This window comes from Leptosomus discolor, chromosome 2 (assembly GCF_034619465.1).
Source record: "Leptosomus discolor isolate bLepDis1 chromosome 2, bLepDis1.hap2, whole genome shotgun sequence".
Taxonomy (NCBI): Eukaryota; Metazoa; Chordata; class Aves; order Leptosomiformes; family Leptosomidae; genus Leptosomus; species Leptosomus discolor.
The window spans coordinates 53,848,234-53,868,504 of NC_141392.1; the positions used below are offsets into that span (position 1 = coordinate 53,848,234).

General features: G+C 41.6%; 1 protein-coding gene across 3 annotated transcripts in view; it reads left to right on the forward strand.

Moving 5' to 3' along the window:
- GRM1 (glutamate metabotropic receptor 1) overlaps nt 1-20,271 on the forward strand; it is a 189,165-nt gene that overhangs the window by 148,074 nt on the left and 20,820 nt on the right. For all 3 annotated transcript variants that reach the window (XM_086461082.1, XM_086461083.1, XM_086461084.1), the window contains exons 5-7: nt 4,549-4,717; nt 6,598-6,724; nt 13,175-14,105. In XM_086461082.1, the coding sequence (XP_086317208.1) occupies nt 4,549-4,717; nt 6,598-6,724; nt 13,175-14,105 (1,227 nt within the window). The remainder of the gene's footprint in view (nt 1-4,548; nt 4,718-6,597; nt 6,725-13,174; nt 14,106-20,271) is intronic.

Below are 20,271 nucleotides of genomic sequence, written 5' to 3' on the forward strand. Positions count from 1 at the left end.
TTGATGTTTAGGTGTAGTTTTCCAATTTTAGCTCAAATCTTATTTATTACCTTGTCACCTGAGAGCATTTCCGCAACTCTCATCGGTACCAAGCATAGAATTAGAATGAACAGTTCCTGAATTCAAAATATGGGAGGGTTTGTATCAGGATATTTCTCTGAGTAGGTCAGAATGATAGAATTTATTCCATCCATCATTTGGTCTATAGCAAGGTTCATTTCTCTTGATTCCCTGGCCTATTTAGAATTGGATGGGTTACTTTAGGTAGGGTTTTTTTTTGTTTTTCCTCATTTATATTTTCACATCAGGAGTTAGCAAGTTTGGGCAAGAAATTTTAATTAGACTTTTGTTATTCATGCTGTAATCCTTTGATCAGTCTGTGGCATTTATGACACGGGCAATATCATATCAGAGAATGGTGGTGTGTATACAAAATGTGATCTGTACAGTCTGTCAGATCTTTATATGCCAGTAGTAGTTTATGCCCATGCAAAACTGTATTTAGCTCCAGATTAGCCCTAGTGTTTCCACAGCTCCACGTGGAAAAGTTCTTTGTGGATGAGTTAAGGGGCCATACCACTGTATCAATACCCAAAAGAGCTTTTGCATCTCGGCAAAATGAAAAGATAAATGGCACACACAACACCTGACTACAGCAGACAGCCAGATCTGAAATTCCCCGGTTTTTCAGCTTTTCTATGCCAGTGTAAGAATGTCACACAAATGTGTAAATAGTTTTTTAATATCATGTTACCATATCATGTGAACAGATCAATCTCACAAGATGGAATAAATCAATATCCCTTCTTAGAAGGCAGTGACCTTCCTCATACTTTATTTTCAAAATCTGTGAGGTTCTTTAAGCAATTGACTCTCACAAGCTCCTAGTTACAATCATCATGGTAGAGCAGATGGAGATGCCTGTAGTTATGTTTGCCTGACACTCACATCACATTTCCTGTTTTGAACCCCTTATAGCTTTGTGAAACATTAACCATTTGTTCAGATATAACTCTTTTTCTATCTCAGGCTCAATTCATGGTTTCAAGGTTTCATCAAAATGAGATTAGAAAACATGAAGCACTTTTTCAAAGGTTTATTTCTTCTGTGCAGAATCTTTTCTTTGAAGAGCTTTTATGCAGAAATGTGAAGACGACCTTTATTGGGAAGACACAAGAGCAGTCACTTAACTGACTGCACTGCCTCTGGGAAAAATTATATAGATGTAGCTCTGGAGAATCAACAGTATGTGCCCACTATACTGTCATTCAGAACATGCTGGTAAAATTGCTGGACTTTTTACTTCCATTGAGTACCTCCTATTTCCTTTCTCAATAGTAATCATATCACTCAAACTCCCAGAAATGGCTGGAGAAGATGTGAGGGATGCAGTAGTCAACACCACATCCTTCTCTGGGCCTATCCAAGGGGCAAAAGACAGATCCATTTTGAGCTCTTGTCTATTCTCGGTTTTAGTTTACAACAGATACGAAGAAACTTACCTCTCTAGGACAGTTTGTGTAGGCCTCTGAGCATAAAATGCTATGTGACAACAGGCAGAAGAAATTTCAGCCTGTACAATGGACCTCTGACGTGTGGAGAAATGCTGAGGTTCCCAAGCTGACAGAGACATTCATTTTACCTTAACTAGACTTAGACATAGACCCATACAAGTCAGTCTAGTTCAAAATTTCCAGTAGCTGTTCTGGCTTCAGACATAGCAACTCTATCAACTCCAGTGCTTTGAGTAAATTATCAAATACATAATGCAAAGACTTCAAATATAGAGGGTTTTTTTTTTGTCAAATATATGTGGTTATTTTGAAATTTGGCTTCATGGGTGGTTGTTCTGGCCAGTTACATCCCAGCTTTGCTCAGCACTGCTGTTTTCCGTTCTGCCTTCCAGGACAGCAAACCTCACTGCCAGTCTGGCATTATGGCTATGGAAAAAGGTAACTTCAGCTATCTCAGGCTACCCAGAGTAAGAGTCTGCCTGTGACCAGCTGGCTAATGGTCTGGCTCACCTCACGAGTAACTTTTTCATATGACACCACCTCTTTGGTCACATCATTTCCCTATTTGGTCACATCATAAGCTGCCTCTTATATTAATAGAAGGGTTCATTCTCTTACCTGCAGAATGTTTTCATGGCTTCTGTAAATGCTGCCATACGTGTGTGAAATCCAATTGCATCCATGGTCCTCAATCTCAGAGCTTCACAACTCTTGTCAAACCCACTTCTTTTGGGATAATAATTTTTAGCTCTGAAAATATTGTTTAAGTTGGAATGAATATGGCTTGATGTTGCTAAGCTTAAAGCACACATTGAAATTTTCAGCCCAAGACTGTTAAAGTTGTACATATGTAAGCGAGGTGATGGTGAGAGGTATTCCAGCACTGAACTTGCCCTTACTCAACGCAGAAATTTTCATTAAGGAAAAGAAGGAAAGGATAAAGAACTTAAGCATGTCTCCATATACCAAGTGTATTTGTTAGACCACATTTTTCCACTTAAAATTCAAGCTGCATATCAAAGCTGCAAACATTGTGCTACAACCTGTCATATGCAAGACTGTATAAGAGCTTTTAGTCTGCATACTTCATTCTTTGGCAGATAACTGATAGAAAAGGGAATAGTATTATAGGAAAACATAAGAATGGCTTTCAATCACATCCCTGAAATTGCCAGCTCTTGATTGATATTGCATTAATGCCACTCTGTGCCTTGTCATATATTTTTGCAAAAAATGAAAATAATCTGTGCAGGCTCAATAATTCCATTAAGGGAATGTGAGGTTTTAGTAATCTTTTATTTCCCTTCCTGAATTCATTTTCCAGCCCAGAGTAACTAATTTTGTATCAGTCTAATACAAGGTCACACTAAAATCCAAGTAGGTACTTCTCGTTAGGAAGAGGCATGTACATTCCTGCTTGATTTTACTCCTGTCTGTTGAGTCTACATTACAAAATGACTGGCTTTTATTGCTTCTTGTTATCCTGATTTATCACAACCCTGAAAACAGCATTCCTTTTTTTATGTTCTTCCTTTGCAAGAACTGGGATATGAGAAGGAATTTTTTCCTAGTGAGTTTGAAATTTACCCCTTTTCTAAGCAACTCCTCAATTTGTAACCAGTTGCTGGCCAATGGAGCTGCCTCCTCCATTGAACTCAGTGGCAAGAGTCCCTTTTCCCAGTGGAGCTCTGCAGTGGTACTGACATTGTCTGAGCATGCACATTTGCAAGACTGAGGTCTAAATACATTCTTTAAATAATCTTTAGCTAGAGAGATCCCAAAGACTCGATTAAGAAAAAAAGACATCTAGAAAATAATTCTAGCACCTCTTTCCTCTGTGAAGTGCACAGAGCACTGAAATTTTGCCTGTTTGAACCTCAGCAGGGAAAAGAAAGAAATGAATGTGTCTCTGCCCACAACAAAGCATCCCAGTTTTATTTATGTCTCATACTTTGCTTACCTTTCATTCCTAATGCAAATACAGATTAGCAACACTCATTATAAATGTTTTTTTTTTTTTCCCCAGAGACTGAGATAATACAGTAGAGAAAAACAAGATAGTAACTCCCTGGCTTGTAAAAGAGAAGATGCTTCATGATTTTCAGCTCCAGTGCTGATTTCTGGTTCGCAGCCCTCTTTCTCTTGTCCTTTTTTAAACAAATCTCTCCCCTTCTCATCTTAAGAGCCTAGCCTGTAGGTCCAGCCTTTTTTGTGGTTCTTACTCTCTGTGCACTCTCTAATATTCATTACCCCATTCTTGCTTATTTCCTACTCAGAAATCACCACGCTTGGTCACTGCTTTGCACTAACCACATTCTGTGGGTTAAAGAAGGGACAGGATAGTTAGCAGTAACGGATGTGCACGCACCAGGCCCAACACATATAAGGCAATGATGGAGGCAGGGAAGCTGAATGTTTATTGTAGCAGTGTTTTATGCTTCCTTTACATTAGCCTTGGGAAGTTCTCTCCTACTTGCCTAGGGTGAGGAAGTAAATTTTGTGCCTGAGCTGCTAACTTCTCCTGACAGTCTCACTAGCTGGGTAATATAAATAGTTGAACTAGTGCTTACAGTTAACTTATGGCATACCAGTTCAGTTGGTTTGAGCATTTCTACTGATTACTTTAGAGGTCCCAGCAGGGGCTATACTGCAACCACTCTGTATGTAGGCACCAAGCGAATGTTAACGACATCTTGAAGAATGGCTGAAAAACACACCACTCAGACAGTGTCTACATGTGCACATTTAGCAGAGCTTGCTGTCTTTGACACGCAGTTCTTCCTGGACACACAGCTTTTTACCTACAGTTTGATGTAAGCAGGGCAGGCAATTGGTAATTGTGTGGCAATATCAGAGCTATCACTTCCCATGATTCTGCTGTAAATCCTACAGTATTTGGTGTTTCGGTGAAACCCTAGTCCCTGGTGTTAAAGAATGATGTGAATATTTATAGAGGTATAAAGAGAAGGGCAAAGTAAATTTTTATCCTTTGTACGGCAGAACAGTGACTCGCTTTCTCTTTTTTGCCTTGCAGGTATGACATCATGAACCTACAGTACATAGAGCCCAACCGCTATGACTATGTCCTCATTGGGACGTGGCACGAGGGTGTGCTCAACATTGACGACTACAGGATTCAGATGAACAAGAGTGGCATGGTCCGATCGGTGTGCAGCGAGCCTTGCTTGAAGGGCCAGATTAAGGTGTGCCTCAGACACTTGCTTTCTGCTGTAGAAATGTGAATAACTAGTCTGGTTTTTTTCCCTAAACACAAGCAAGATTCTTTCAAGCCAAGGGATAGGACTTCCTTTCCTTCTGGAAAGCCAAGTTATAGAAAGACTCCTAGATTAACAGCTTACTCTTGCAATGCTATATACAGGCCCATGTTTTCTAAAATTGCCCTTTGTAGTGATGCAGAATCTTCTAGCGTGACAGGATTTGAATTTCACCTTATGCGAGAAAGAACAAGACTTTCACTTAGTCATTACCTACAACATTCAGTGGCTGTGATTCACTTGGGGGCTGATCTTGAAAACAACGTGACCCGTGGGAATCCAGTATTTTGTTCCAGCAATAAAACCCGCAAGAAAAAGGAAAAAAAAAACAAACGCAACCCTATTTGTCTCATGTTGACAACAGGAGGTATGGAAACACAAATGAAATCACTCTGTGTTTACCAAACAGTAGCACTTGTATCAAGCTACAAATAATTTGCAACCTGCCATGTCTGGATGACATAAAGACATGTTCCACCACTATCAAAATGGTATGGATGCGGTAAGTTCAAAATGGCAAGAAGCCCATTCAGGAAAATCACCTTAGAACAGACCTTCCTTTCTAATTGCATTTAATAAGCATGTTTGCAGCTTTTTAATTCTATATTGCTACTCTAAGCAATAAGTGATTGATGATTTGGCAAAGGCATAGTGACATATTCCAACAATCTTGGAGGGGAAACATTATTGGTATTTACTACTCTCCAAAACATCTTTTCCCTGTTTTTGAGATTGTGCAGTTTGTGTATATGTGTATATGTAAACACCATGCATATGAAATGCCAGCTTCGGCTCCTATTGAAGTCTATTGGACTGTCTCCACAGACTGCAGGAGGAAATGTTAACAAAAAAAGCCCACAACGCCAGCATTCAATAAGACAAACGTTTTGTAGTTCACTACTGCACTTAGCTCTGCATATAGATGGATAGGAAGATCCTGGAGAGAAGGCTGGATTTCTTCTTTCTGGGAAAGAGACCTGGAGTCTTTGTTGGAGCCCCATGATGTTGGAGCTGGAGATAACCTTAATCTTTCTTTCAGCCTCTGTGTAATGAAACTGGGAGTCAAGATGAGGAAAACATCTTTTCAACATTGGATCATTACACTTAGCAGCCTTCATAGCAGAGACAGATACAGCTTTCAGGGATATTCGTCTCCAAAAGAGCTGTTCTGAAGCGTGCTCTTGGTCACCACATGTTGGTTTATATTCTACTAGGACCCATTACGTCCTTTTAGCAGTATATTTTTTAATTTGCTCTTATTTGAATTTCTGTTTACACTAGGGTAATGAGCCCCAAAGAGACTGCCATGTAAATGGGAATTTATGTGTGTGTGCGCATGTGCTTGTGTGTATATATATATATATGTACTTGCATGAATCACTCTTTGTTCTAACCTTTGACTTTGTTTATTGCTTTTTGCTATGCAATAGATATTAAGCATGGGCTGAGCTACTTGTCCTGACCTGAACCATCTCTAAGATTAAGCCTCTTCTCAAGTTTGATTGAAAATATAACACTCACCATGCATCTGTACCAAAGGGAAAATGGTTTTGTACTTTTAACTGTGAACTGCCCTGCCCCCAAACAAGATAGAATTGTCCCCAGAGGTTATCCTTGAACTGCTAAGCACAAATTTTAGTATGCAGGGGTAGATACAGAGTCAGGATTCATATTTTCTAGTTGTTTGAAATGTGCCATACATAGGAATTCTGTCATATTTTAAACAGTGCAGGTGGTATCTGTTTGCTCAGGGGGCTTCTGTGTTACCTTACAGAGGAACATAGCTGAGGATGTATTTTGCATTACAGGTAATCAGGAAAGGAGAAGTGAGTTGCTGCTGGATTTGCACTGCTTGCAAGGAGAATGAATTTGTTCAGGATGAATTCACATGTAAAGCCTGTGAGCTCGGCTGGTGGCCAAATGCTGACCTGACAGGTAGGGACGTGTCCCTCCAAATGCATTCCCATTTTACGTGGCACAAGGAGAACGGTGCATGGTGGCGAGTAAGGTGGCAGCACGCAGACATATTAAAGGCACATACTTAAACACACATCCACATGCAGTTTAGGGTGAGCGAAAAGTGCTGTATCTTTTGGCTTATTTCAACAGCAGTGAAAATAAAGATGGCAAAATTTCTGCGAAGAAGTAATTATATTGTCTGTTCCCCCCCCTTCAGGTAGCACAGGCGTTGATAAAGCTGTTAAGACTACTAATGAACTAATTGCAGGTGCTGCAATTTTAGCAGTGATTATCGCAAGAGCTCAGTGCATCCTTGTCAGATTGACTTGATAATCTTTCTGATCATTCTACCATGCAATTAGTAATACTTTATCTGGGATTTCAGTCCATTCAACAACTGGCTACCAGACTTTCATTTGGTATAAAGATCATTCTCACTGCACTTGCCAGCAAGAGGAACATCAACAAAATCCTAAGAAAGGCTGGCAGAAGAAAGAGAAACAGCTAGAATTGGTCTCCCCTGTGTATATGCTTTGGATGAGTTGATTGCTATGGCATCTTTCTGTTATTTTGTACCTATCAAGGTCAACCTCCACACCTGTTCTGGGCTTTGCAGTAACTATTACCCTAAGGAAATAGATTTCATGCAGTGAGAAGCACCACCTTGACCTTGGGGTTTGTTTTGTATCACTGTGAAAGACTACTGGCACCTCTGCCCCATGCTGCATCTGCAAATCTTAGCTGCCAGTATTCAGCAGGGCACCATTTCTGGTCAGAGAAACAATCTGACTACCTACCTGAAGATCAAATGTGCAACTTATCACATCTTTGTCCTTTAATATGACTGGCTGACAACTAGATGTTGCTGCAGTGTTTAACACACAGAAAAAGTACTCGATCCTTGATTAAATAGTTCCAAGAGATACTGTTAAGCTAATCACAGAAGCCAAGTGAGCTTTCACAGGATTTATTTTGAGAGGGAAAGCTGGCCACTTCTCCAGATAAAAATGTATTATTAACCACAACAAACTGGGAAACTTGACCCGTTGTCTGTCTCATGTCCCAGTCATGTTCCAGATGTGTGCGTATCTGTGTATATCCCAGACTTCTCACCCGCCCCCACTCTGATGTGCAACCGAACCTACTTCAAACAGATTTGCCAGGATACAGAAATCTCAGTGATCATTCTGTTCCTTCGAGTTTCACACAAGCAGGTTGTAGGAAGAGGAGTTCTTGAAAAATACCTTCTATAAGGGCCCCAGTTGTGAAAAACATCTTGTATTGCTAGACACCAGAAATTCCAAAGCACCCTTCATAAATGTCCTGACCATTGGAAAAGCTCATATTCAACTGCCACCTCCTAGGATACCAGTGTCTGCTAATCTTAAAGCAGATATCCATAGACAACCAGGTCCTGTCAGTCTCGGACATTCGCAGAATTGTTTATATCTACTATTCAGGGAAGAAAACTGGGACTTTTTAATCCATAAGGCAGAACAAGAACATAGAGAGAGATCAATGTGCACTTGAGCAAATATGGTTCAGTGCTACCAGCTGCCCAAAATAGCTCAAAAGGGGGCATATCAAAACGACAGGCACTGCTGAAATGAGTTGAGAAAAGCATCAGTGCTGGAAAAAATCTCAGGGGCATGTTGCAATCTATTAACTTTTAATGAAATCAGTAGATGACCTGCTGATTTGTGTTTCTTCTCAGCAAGGAGACTGGACTGCTGCTGTTCTCAGCCAAATTACAGCATAGCCATCGACTGATTTCCTAGAGAACATCAAAATGGCAGTCTGCTCCTACACAGCTTCTTAATTCTGTCTTATTGAGGAAAAAACTTCTTTTTTTAACCCCTGCAACTCATTTACTTGAATTGCAGTGCAAAGTACAAAGTTGTGAAGAGAAGCTGATGCCATCCTAACCTTTAGAAAAGACAGATTGTGCTAGATGAACTCTGGCTCTTGAACTTTGTAGGAGCACCATTGGTACCGTTTGGAATGCTCTTTTCCTGCCAGTATTTCTCCCGTCAAATGTGTTTTTATAGCTTGCTTTTGTGTGTTGTAATTATACCTTGCCAGTCACCATAACATCTAGACACGGATGTTAACATCTCACAATTCAGATTTTTCAGATTGTTTTTCCCTTTGCCTCAAATCTTAAATATTAAACATGTATGCAGTTTTAGTCCCATTTTCCTTCACAGATAGAAGCTCTGAAATCCTTAGTCCCTTTAAGAAATGTGGAGCACATACTAACCCATTTCCTAAGACAAGCTTTTCAAGGTGCTCATTCTCTCTATACAAAATCAGTCTCTGTTGCTCAGCAATCCTTTCCTATATTTTAATTTTATTTTTAAGTGTACAATTTTTTTTATTTTTTTTTTTAAGATTACTTCCCCTAAATATGTGTTCAGTGAAGTGGAGTCAGCAGGCACAAAGGATTACTCATCACAGGTTATAAAAACCTAACCTGACAAATAGACACTAAAACCACTATCTTAAGGCCTTGTGCCAAGAAGAAGAGATATCTTTTATAGTATCAGAATCTAATATAAGAAGAATGAATGTCAAGCTAGTAAACCCAGTTTAGGTAAATCATCTTAAATAAGCAATAAAACAAGATAGGACAGGATTTTTTATAGAGTTATTATGAAATGAATCCCCACAAAGGTTTGGGGCCATCAGTTACCTGGGATATGTTAATGACCTCAGAAAACATCCTGGATTTTCTTATTGGCCTTGCAGTATGAACGTAATTTAAAAAAAAATAATTAACAACTCGATTGTCCTTCTGCTCTAGGAAAGGATTCATGGTCAAAGTTCAGGGAAAATAGTGCATGAAAGCTACCAAACAGCTTTTTACCAGAAACTTTCAAATATGAAGCTTTTGCCACTAGTTGTCTGATTTTTTGAGGTTTGGGTTAGCTGTTGTGGGGTTTTGGGGGGGATTTTTGTGTTGGTGGCTTTTTTAAGCCTGTAAATTAAACTGGGTATTCCTCCCCCAGTCTCAACGAGGTTCCTAGCCCACTTTCTCCTAGCTGGGAAATGACCAACCTTCACAGCTGCTGACAATCAACAACTGCTGATATAAGCAGTGCAGGCAGCTTTTTGCAGTGTTTGTAGAGTATGTGGCTCTTGGGGCTTGCTGGTGCACAGGAATTACACTTACCTAATGAAACAGATTTCTAAGACCTTACACAAGGTAAGCTTAAAGCAATTGGTAGGCTTAACCACCATGCTGAATCAGGGCTAAGGCTCTGAAAATATTGTTTAAGATGGAATGAGTGTGGCTTGATGTCGCTAAGCTTAGAGCCCACATTGAAATATAACCCTTCCAGCAACCACAGACTGGCTTCTTCTTTCAGAAGAGCTTTGCATGTATTAAACAAGGAGCAGGAGCTTCTGATTCTCTTAGTCTTTTTTTAAATCAAAGAAGGAGCCAACTTGTGCTTGGGGCTGGTGAGGCCAATGGCCAGATGTTCCCAAGTCTAATAAAAAGCTTTTCATATTTACATATAAAAATACTGGTTTGAAGAACAGGTTTCCTCACCTATCTGAGTCTTGAACAGACCATTTTGAGCAAAACAGAATTCCTTTTCTTTATAAAATAAGACCTCCTGTTGCATATTCTAGAATTTCTTTTGGTTTTGATGTTACAGTGTCACGGTAGAAGCTCACTCAGCTGGCAACAAAACACCACAGAGCCACTTATTCCTTCCTACCCCCTCCTCAGTGGGATGGGGAGGAGAAAACATAACCAAAAGGCTCAAGGGTCGAGACAAAAGACAGGGAGGGCTCACTCACCAATTATGGTCACAGGCAAAGGACAGACTTGACTTGGGGAAAACAAAGTCAATCTAATTTAACCACCACCACCAAGGATAATTAGAAATACAACCAGGTCTTAAAAACACCTTCCCCCACCCCTCCCTTCTTCCTGGGCTCAGCTCTGCTCCCAGTTTCTCTGCCTCATCCCTGAAGCAGCACAGGGGGAAGGAGAATGTGGGTCGCAGTCAGTTTGTCACACATTGTCTCTGCTGCTCCTTCTTTCTTGGGGAGAGAGGCCCTCATAGTCCTCCCCTACTCCAGTGTGCGTCCCTCCCACGCAGTGCAGTTCTCCCAGCAATGGACTGCTCCAGCACGGGCTTCCTCAGAGTCACAGCCTTCTTCGGGCGCAGTCACCTGCTCTGGTGTGAGGTCCTCCATGGGCTGCAAGCAAGCGTCTGCTCCACCATTAACCTCCATGGGCTGCAGGGGATCAGCCTGCCGTCTCACCACAGGGTACAGGGTAATGTCTGCGCCAGTGCACCTCCCCCCTCCTTCTTCACTGACCTGTGTGCCCACATGCTTGTTTTTCTCACTTTCCCCTCCTCTCCTCCCCTCCCAAACAGAGACTCACCAACAAAGATTTGCTCAACAGGTTTTTCCGCTCTTAAATGTGTTTATTCACAGAGGTGCTGGTGGGCTTGGCCTTGGCCAGAGAAGGGTCTGAATTGGAGGTGTGGGAGCTTCAACAAGTTTCTTAGAGGACCCACCCCTGTAGCCCCCTCCTCCGCTACCAAAACCCCAACAGACACAAACCAAACACATACAGATACCTGTAACAGCATTACCTTTAGTTCAGCAGACAGCATTATCTGTTATTAAGTAAGCCCAGTACTTTTAGAGACAAAGGGTACACAATTATAAAACATTCTTTCCGTTCATATGACATTGACAGACATTAAAAGTTCGAGCAGAAATTTTCCATGTCAGGACTTTGCCTCAGGCTGATTTTTTCTCATTTCAAAAAACCACATTTTTTCTTCTTCTATTTCTCAAAATGAGGTTATACTAAAGCAGTTCGACCCTGATCCATACCTCTGCTTACTTTATTTGGAAGGAAGGACTTTACATTTTGGTAGAAGTGTCAGTTGGTAATTCTGTGACACCCTGTGGAAGATGCATATAAATTGAAGCAAAACTGTAGGCCTCAGAAGATTTTAGTTCATAGAGGCTGGTTTCTGCAGAATATACTCCATACTGAGGAGGAAGCGGCTGTGCATGACTTTTGCTCATCACAGTTTCAGAGCCCTTGTTAAGATTTAGCAGCAAAACTGAGAGGAAAAAAATGCCTCTCTTACAGGCTCGCTGACACCACCGCCTCTTCCCTGCTCTTCTCGGCCGCATCCAACAACCCAGACAGGCAGAGGCAATGAGCAGCTGGTCCAGGATGTGAAAAGCTGGACCAGCAGTGTTCATAACGGAAACATCTGGGTGGAGAGATGACTGGCTAGGAAAAAAATTAACTGGAAGGGTAACTGAGATGGGGATGGTGAGGGACTGGGAGGAAAGATACTTGAGAAGTGGGGGAAAAACACAAAAGGTGGGCTGGGTCCAAGGGAAACTGGAGGGGGGCAGAAACAAGAAGTAGAAGAGTCCATGGATACTTATCTTGGGATACAGAAACATGTTAAAAGCATTTTGGCACTATTAAGTCAAGAACAGAAATCAGGAAATGCCAGAATGAAAGTTTTCGGTAACTCAGCTTCACAACCGTAACATCCTATTAACACAGAGGACTGTAATGTTTATTGCTGGTATTACGTCTTCAACACAGTGAGGAAGGTAGCCAGAGACTCCTTTAACTTGAGTGGGGGAGAGAGCAGTTAAATCTTAAGTGATACCTATGTTTGCACATCTGTACTAGCCATAAAGAAGGGCCTTTCCAGTTATTTTTGGACGCATGCGTATTTCGTGGGTTTGACTTTTCCGTAAGAATTACATTACTTAGTGAAAAACAATGAGCAGAGGGTTTGACAAAATGAAAATGAGGTAATGTTAAGCGAAAAAAAAGCTAAAACATGTTAAGAAGGTAAAGTATCTATGGTCCAGTTCCATTACAGCTTTAGAATTATTAGCATTTTTCTGCCCATGGATCTCAAATCAACTTCTATTATTTATAAAACCACCCTCACAAAAATGTAGTGGGTCGTGTTATACTGATTTTGATAAATATTAAAATGTGTTAATCTGAGGAGATAAAAAAGATACCCATTCTGATTGATAACAATCCTTTCCCTGACGAAATGAAGGGATGATACTGAGTTTGTCTGGGTTCCGTTCCCAGCTGTGCCTTTGATATGCTGGGCTTGTCAGCACATGTATCAAGAAAAATTATGAAAAAATTTCCAAATCTCATTTGCCTTTGTAGCATCATGAGCAAATATTTGGGACACCCAAAACCAATGGCTGTTTTTTGAACATATTCCATCCAAACTTTTCCATGCTGTGGTTCACTCCTTTGTAAAATGGTTTTAATAATTCATGGCACATAGGCATAAGATAATGTTTGGATTATATTTGCAACCAGAAAAAAAAAAAAAAGTTCTTTCTTTAAGCAGCTATCTTTCTAACACTCTGTTTCTTTTCTGTGCACTGCAGGCTGTGAACCCATCCCTGTAAAGTACCTCCAGTGGAGCAATATAGAGTCTATTGTGGCTGTGGTCTTTTCCTGCCTGGGGATCCTGGTCACCATGTTTGTCACCCTTATCTTTGTGCTCTACAGGGACACCCCTGTTGTCAAATCCTCCAGCCGAGAGCTCTGCTACATTATCCTTGCTGGCATCTTTCTGGGTTACGTCTGCCCTTTCACCCTTATAGCTAAACCCACCACGACATCCTGCTACCTCCAGCGCCTTCTGGTGGGTCTCTCCTCTGCCATGTGCTATTCTGCCCTTGTGACCAAAACCAACCGCATTGCACGCATCCTGGCAGGCAGCAAAAAGAAGATCTGTACCCGCAAGCCACGTTTCATGAGCGCGTGGGCCCAAGTGGTCATTGCCTCCATTTTGATCAGCGTACAGCTGACACTGGTGATCACGCTGATCATCCTGGAGCCCCCGATGCCCATCCTATCCTACCCCAGCATTAAAGAAGTTTACCTTATCTGCAACACCAGCAACCTAGGAGTTGTGGCTCCTGTGGGCTACAATGGACTCCTCATCATGAGCTGCACGTACTATGCCTTCAAGACTCGCAATGTGCCTGCCAATTTCAATGAGGCCAAGTACATTGCATTCACCATGTACACCACTTGTATCATCTGGCTGGCCTTTGTGCCTATCTATTTCGGAAGCAACTACAAGATCATCACCACCTGTTTTGCAGTGAGCCTGAGCGTGACAGTGGCACTGGGGTGCATGTTCACTCCTAAGATGTACATCATCATAGCCAAGCCTGAGAGGAACGTCCGCAGTGCCTTCACCACCTCAGATGTGGTGCGTATGCATGTCGGGGATGGCAAGGCACCTTGCAAGTCCAACACTTTCCTCAACATATTCCGGAGAAAGAAGCCAGGGGCTGGAAATCCAAAGTAAGTGATTGACTGTAGGTATACATCTATCTGTATATGTCCCTCTCTTTGCCATCCTCTCTTGGTTGACTGTAGTCTGCTGAATAGTAAGGTATGTAACAGTTTTTCATCTACATGTACCAGGAAAGGTGGAAAAGATCCTTTAGATCTAAGCCTCAGATGAATATTGACATGTTGCTTCTTATTTTCTCTCCTGCTCTGAAGGCAGCCCCGTACACAACTCCCTCTACCTCTGGGGCAGATCAGGCAGTTGCAGAGTAACCAAGCTCCATTTGCAGCTTCTCCCATCTTTCCGTGCATGTGATGGGGATCTCACGTCCCTACGTGCAGTCACTCTGCATTATGTTCAAACTGAGGTGCTATTGTGGCCTTTCGGGAAAGGGGACCAGAAATCTGTGTCTGAGTGGTTGTAAATCACGTGTACTTGTCTAAGGCCACTGGGATGTGTGTGTGAAAGCTGGGGATTGAACAACAGTTTTTAAGGCAGTGTTTTGTGACAGTCTGCATGATTGTGATCCAAAAGCACCCTTCATACTATCCCTATGCTCTATTTAATAGTCCAAATTATGAGCAAGACTCTTAATCATCATTAGTGTAAACTTGTCCATGTTCTCAAACCCGGTGTTGGTGTGAAAGTTGCAGAAGTCAACTGATGGTGAAAACGAACTTGCATCCACATCTATTGAACCTGTTATTTTCCTTGCTAATAATTAAACACAACCCAGCTGCAGCAGAGAGGAAGAGCGAGCTGTTACTTCAAACAGCATCTCCCTGTGAGCAGCTGTCTGAATATTTGCATTCTTTATTATCTTATTGCTTTTTAATCTTTAAAGAAGCACCATAGGTCTAGACATGAGCTTAGATTATTTTTGTCCCAATTAAAAAAAAAAAAATCTCAAAATAATAAAGAACCAGTGAAGTCTACATTTCTGAGCTTCCTGATAGAATTAAAATTCCGTTCATTTCCAGCTCTTTGGGATCTGTAGGTTTCTCTGAGTCACTCAAGTTGGTTTCAATTCAGTTTGCATAAGAACCGTTTTTGTATGTCCTGGAGATGGCAGGGATAAGGATGGAGGAAATACTGTGGAAAACCCATGCTGTGATCAATTTTGCCTTTATGCTTCTTCAAGACCTTTTATTTTGTTGCCAGACAGGGGATTGGAAGAGAAGGGAATGGAGACACAAGTAACCCAAATATACAACTCAGTGTGCCACGGAGGCCATGATAAGACTACCAGCTCTTCAGCTAGACAGAGAGGGAGCTGGGAGTGACAGTAGCCCTGGGAGCCCCCCATGCAGGGAGACAGCCAAAAATGTCTGTAGCTCAAGAACTTGAATACCATGCAAATAGAAAGATGGAGCCTAATTCACATTCCTCTGACTCTATGGAATTTGGATGGGGTCTTGCATGTCTGTAAGAAACTAGCGCGGTATCTCTGCAGCATAGTCTCTGGCTAACGCTGTTGTTATCTTTAAGAAGACAGAAAAAGGACTATTGAATATTTTAGGTCATGAAAAACCTAGTAACTAATTCTTTGTTGTGCTTACTGTTCTTCTAACGTACTTTAAAAGATACAAATGCAATATATTTAGAATCCAGTTCATAATATGAGAAAATATTTCATCCTCTTCAAAAACCAAGCTTCCCCCTCAGCATTGTCACCTTAAAAAAACAACAGAGCTTACCTAGGCTTTTTAGCAATTTGTTTGTGACATAATTTTAGTAAGATTTTCTCAACATCTCTGTTGAGCCTGTGTGAGTGGTATGTAGCAAAAAAAACCCTACAGAGTTTTAAGGTGCTCTTCTAAACTAAAAGCTCAACGTCTAGTTAATATGTTTATTTTTTGTCTCAGGTCAAGCCTCCAGACCTTTCACACAGCAAAATCTCAACCTCTGACCTAAACCTCTTGTGCAGCTACTGCTATGTTCTTCACCTAAATCAGCATAGATGTGGAGGCACACTAGGTTTGCTGATGGAGGACAGTATACCTCTCTGTAGATGGGCACGAAGAACTGAAAGCACTGTAGTATTACAAATATGCTGCTTTGGAAGTTAAGTCACAAGAAAGAAAAAAAGTAATTTCAGGGCTTTGGAGGGTATTTTCGCTCCTAACAGAGTCCATTGCAAAGCTTGTGGGGACATTGTGCTGACACAGATAAAGAAGTGTGAGGAAACCACTGAGGAAACCAAGAAGGATAAAGCAGAATTTGCTGGAGACTTTGAAGCACCTAGATAACTAAATGTGTAGGTCAGATGCTTCCTGAAACAGGACTTGAAACTACTGGAACATGCTTAATGCCCACAGGAAGGGCCTCCGGCCTGATTTTCAATGTGGGCTTTTCTTTTTCTTCATGTCCTATGAAAATATGAGATCTATTTGCCAGTTTTTCAGTTATTCAGATCCCCGAGGATGTTGCTCTGCTTGTTGGTTCTGTAATTGTCTCTCCCTATGGCCACATTTTTCTGTCTGTAAGTGGCCAGCAGTGCTTTATTTTTTTCCCATGGAGGGATGAAGGCATTGGGAATGTGTGAGGGAACTTTATCCCAACAACCATTAGTTGAGGCACTCACTTAAGTTAAGAGCATCTCCTTCACTTCCCAGGTGAACACCCTATAACTGGACTATGCACTGTCTCAGGGCAAGTCTCCTCCTTTCTCTCTGTTCTTGACCAGCCGTGTGTCTTGGAACAGAGAAAAAAAATCTAATGCAAACCCTAGAGAAACATTTTCTGTTATTCTATGAGAGTTTGAATCTAGGTCTAAGAGATCCCTCACGAGTGTCTTCAGTACCAAGCTACTGTCAGTCTCTCCCTCTTGTCAAATGAATATTTAAAAATGTATAAAAAATGGAACTGCTCCATCAGGAGAGATGGAGAGACAGTGATATCTACTGCATTTATTGAACCTTTGTGGGGACATTTACGGTTAGAGTTTGCTGCTTGATGACATTATGAGATTATGAGATCATGGCTGTTACAGGGTGATGACAAACCAGCTCTTTTTAGGTGAACCATTTTAATATTTTTTTTCCCCCAGCTTTCAGATTGTAACTTTCAGATATGGAACTTGCTGTGATCATTAACATTGTTCTTGACCACAAATGTTACTTTGGTCTATGTGGGTCAATCAGCCTGAAGAGTAACAATGCCTGTGTTGTGCCTGAATAGTAGCTAGTATTAGTGTCTGTATGATTGCTTCCCTGAGGAAGCAATGCTCCTTTCTATACCACGTCCAGAAAAAATAACCGGTGATGTCGAAGATGTTCATCCTGAGAAGGATTCAGGAAACACTTTCTCCAGCCACTGCTTCAAATGGACCCTAGTCTATATGCGGAAGGCTGAAGCCAGGCCTGCAGCCTGCAGGTCTGTTGCATTGCTTTTCTATACTTGACATGCACACTTCAAACAGAGTTTGAGCCACACAGCAAGGCTCACCTCCCATGCTTATTGTGGGATGCAGTTGCACGAGAAGGATCAGTGTTGCAGAGGGGACCTCAGGAAAAAAGTTCATTGTGTGTCTTTTGGTGATTAGCTCCAGGTTTGGCAGTGATGTTTAGCTGCTGCCTTGGTCTTCACATATAAACGATTTTAAACTCATGGTTGAGATCCCAGGTCTGAACACCATTGTAGTGCATTTTGAATCAGAGTAAGTAAGGATTTAGTTGTCAACATAAGTTGTGCAGCAAAATCTGAGTTGATAGGAAGGCCAACTAGCAAGACTCATTAAGTGGCCAGGACTCCACAGTAATGTGTAAGCCACCTGCTTCCACCTTGAAATTTTAATATATTTGCATTCAATTATTTTTCCTCCAGCTGTCTGCCCTCAGAAATCAATGGCTGTTTTTAAGTATTTCCAAACATGTACTTCTTATTTCCCTTTTAACATGTTTTGGCAGTCCATGCCTCTATGCTGCTCTCACAGGCATCCGCTCCAAGCAGTAGCCAAGCAGCCACCCAGGCCAAGGATCTCTCAAAATGGCTTTATATTATATTATTAAATTATATTTATACATATTAAAAGTGTCAGGCAACCCAACATCCCCTACCTTCTCCCTGCTTCCTTTACAGGAACCAATTCCTGTTCTTCATCCTCTTTCCCTCTGTACTGGGTCCCTACATACAGGTTTTTTAACTGGGAATCAGGTTTCTGTGTTACCTCTAGTAACATGTGTCTGTTCCCTTACTAATGCTTAGGGAACCATCTGTTTTTTTGTCTTGCCAGTTATAAAATTATCTCCAGGTATTCTTAAGTAGCTCGTTCTCTCTGAACTGACTTGCTGAGTTGCCATTTCATCTTGAGCAAGCTGTCCTGACATGCCGTGTTTTTCTGGGACTCATTTCACTTGGCGACTCACAGTGCACAAAGGCTTTTGAGCTCCTCAGCTCCTTCGTTTTCAAAGCCTCCCACAGACACGCAATGAGGGGAATCTTAGCATAAGTATGTCCAGAAGGCAGGACATTTTGTTTCACTGTTTTTCCGTGGTGGTGGGAGGCGGCAAATGCACAGTGCAGCATGGCAAGAGTTGGAGCTTCTGGAAACAGAGAGTAAATGTTCAGCATGTTCAGTTGCAATCATACAAATGCAGACCTTTTACAGCCTCTCACTTTGTCCAATCTGAGTGCCTCATCATAGGAAGAGGTGCTCAGGAGTATTCCCTTCTCTCACTCTTACGTTACTACTCCATTCAGTCAACATGCTATCTTTAAGTAGGCGGTTATGGACGCAAGTGGGTAGGGGAGAGAAGTGTGAACAAAAGACATGAAAACACTTCTAATTAATGTAAGTAAAGCAAAGACTTTTGTCCTGATCACTGCAGGCAAAGTGTAGGAAATCGAACAAAATCAATCTCAAGCTGACACAGCTGCACAGGGAATATTTCACTCTCTCTGGTTGAAATGCATCAAAAGATCTGAAACAAGAGGATTTAGTGGAAAGTGCGAGGAGGATTAATAATAACTGATCACCGTTGTGCCTTCTCCTATAAAAGAGAATGTACTGTTGAACTCCTGTACTTCAGGACACAAGCCCAGTCTGAGAAATTTACGATATATTTAAGTATTTTCATTGGTCCTAAATCGTGTCACCCAGCCTGCAGCATGTAAGAATTATCTTTAAATGCTTGTTGTAGAGATCACTGTCTAGAGTAGTTTTATCTTCTTACAGCATTGCCAAACCAGTATAGAGACAATTGCTGAATCTAATAGGAAATGGTACGCTGGCTTGCTTTGCAATTTAGAAAACTGACACAGTGGGTAAAATTCTCATGTCCTGTACCAGTATTGCATACACAATAAGACAGCCCTTTTTTTTTGTTAGCGTTACAGACCTTGGAAAACATCAGCTTCCAAGGCACTTTCAAGAAGGCCCTTAAACCTGCTGGGCCTTCATAGCCGTCCTGCTGAGGCTTACCCCAGAGGTAAAAGGCATATTACAGAAGAGAGTTTTGAAACAGCAGAAAGGTTGTAAGATCCTGCAAGTGGGATATAATACAAAGATTGGGAAAAAAAAAAAAAAAAAAAAAAAAAAGATAGTGGGAAAGATTATACAGGACAAGTTAGGTTGTTTATTTAAACAATTTCTTTGTCATTGTATACACGATTTCTCCGTTAACCTAGCAATAAAATGTTGACATCCAGGCACTGGTTTTGGTGCTGTGGAGCAGTGGCACCATGGGAGTGGGAGAGCAGTGGCACCAAGGTACAGTGCTGGTCCATGGCTGTGTGGCTCCCAGCTCCCTGTCAGGGCATGGGCCTCCACATCTACAGGGCACTTGGTTCACCCTTGCATCCCACCCAGGGCACATCGTGGAAAAGTCTGCTTCCTTTGCGGTGTGGATGAAGATGAGGCAGCTCTGACGTGGCTCCCTGGTGCCACAGCTGTCACAGGGAAGACAGGTGGCACCCTGGTCTGGCCCAACTCATCTCCCCACCATGGCCCTCCCTGGCATTGACCTAGCTTCTGTTTGCAGTGCAGTCCTTCACACTTTTCTGAGGTTGCAGTGCATTTCTGGGAAAACACCTTACATGCTCACAAGGACAGCTGAAGTTTTTAATGCCAAACATCTCTCTCTCAGCAGATGGTACATTTGCTGGCTTTGCTGGGCTATGTACCGGGCTTAAACCATTAATGATTTTGTGGACACATAGCACTGTGACAGCTAACAG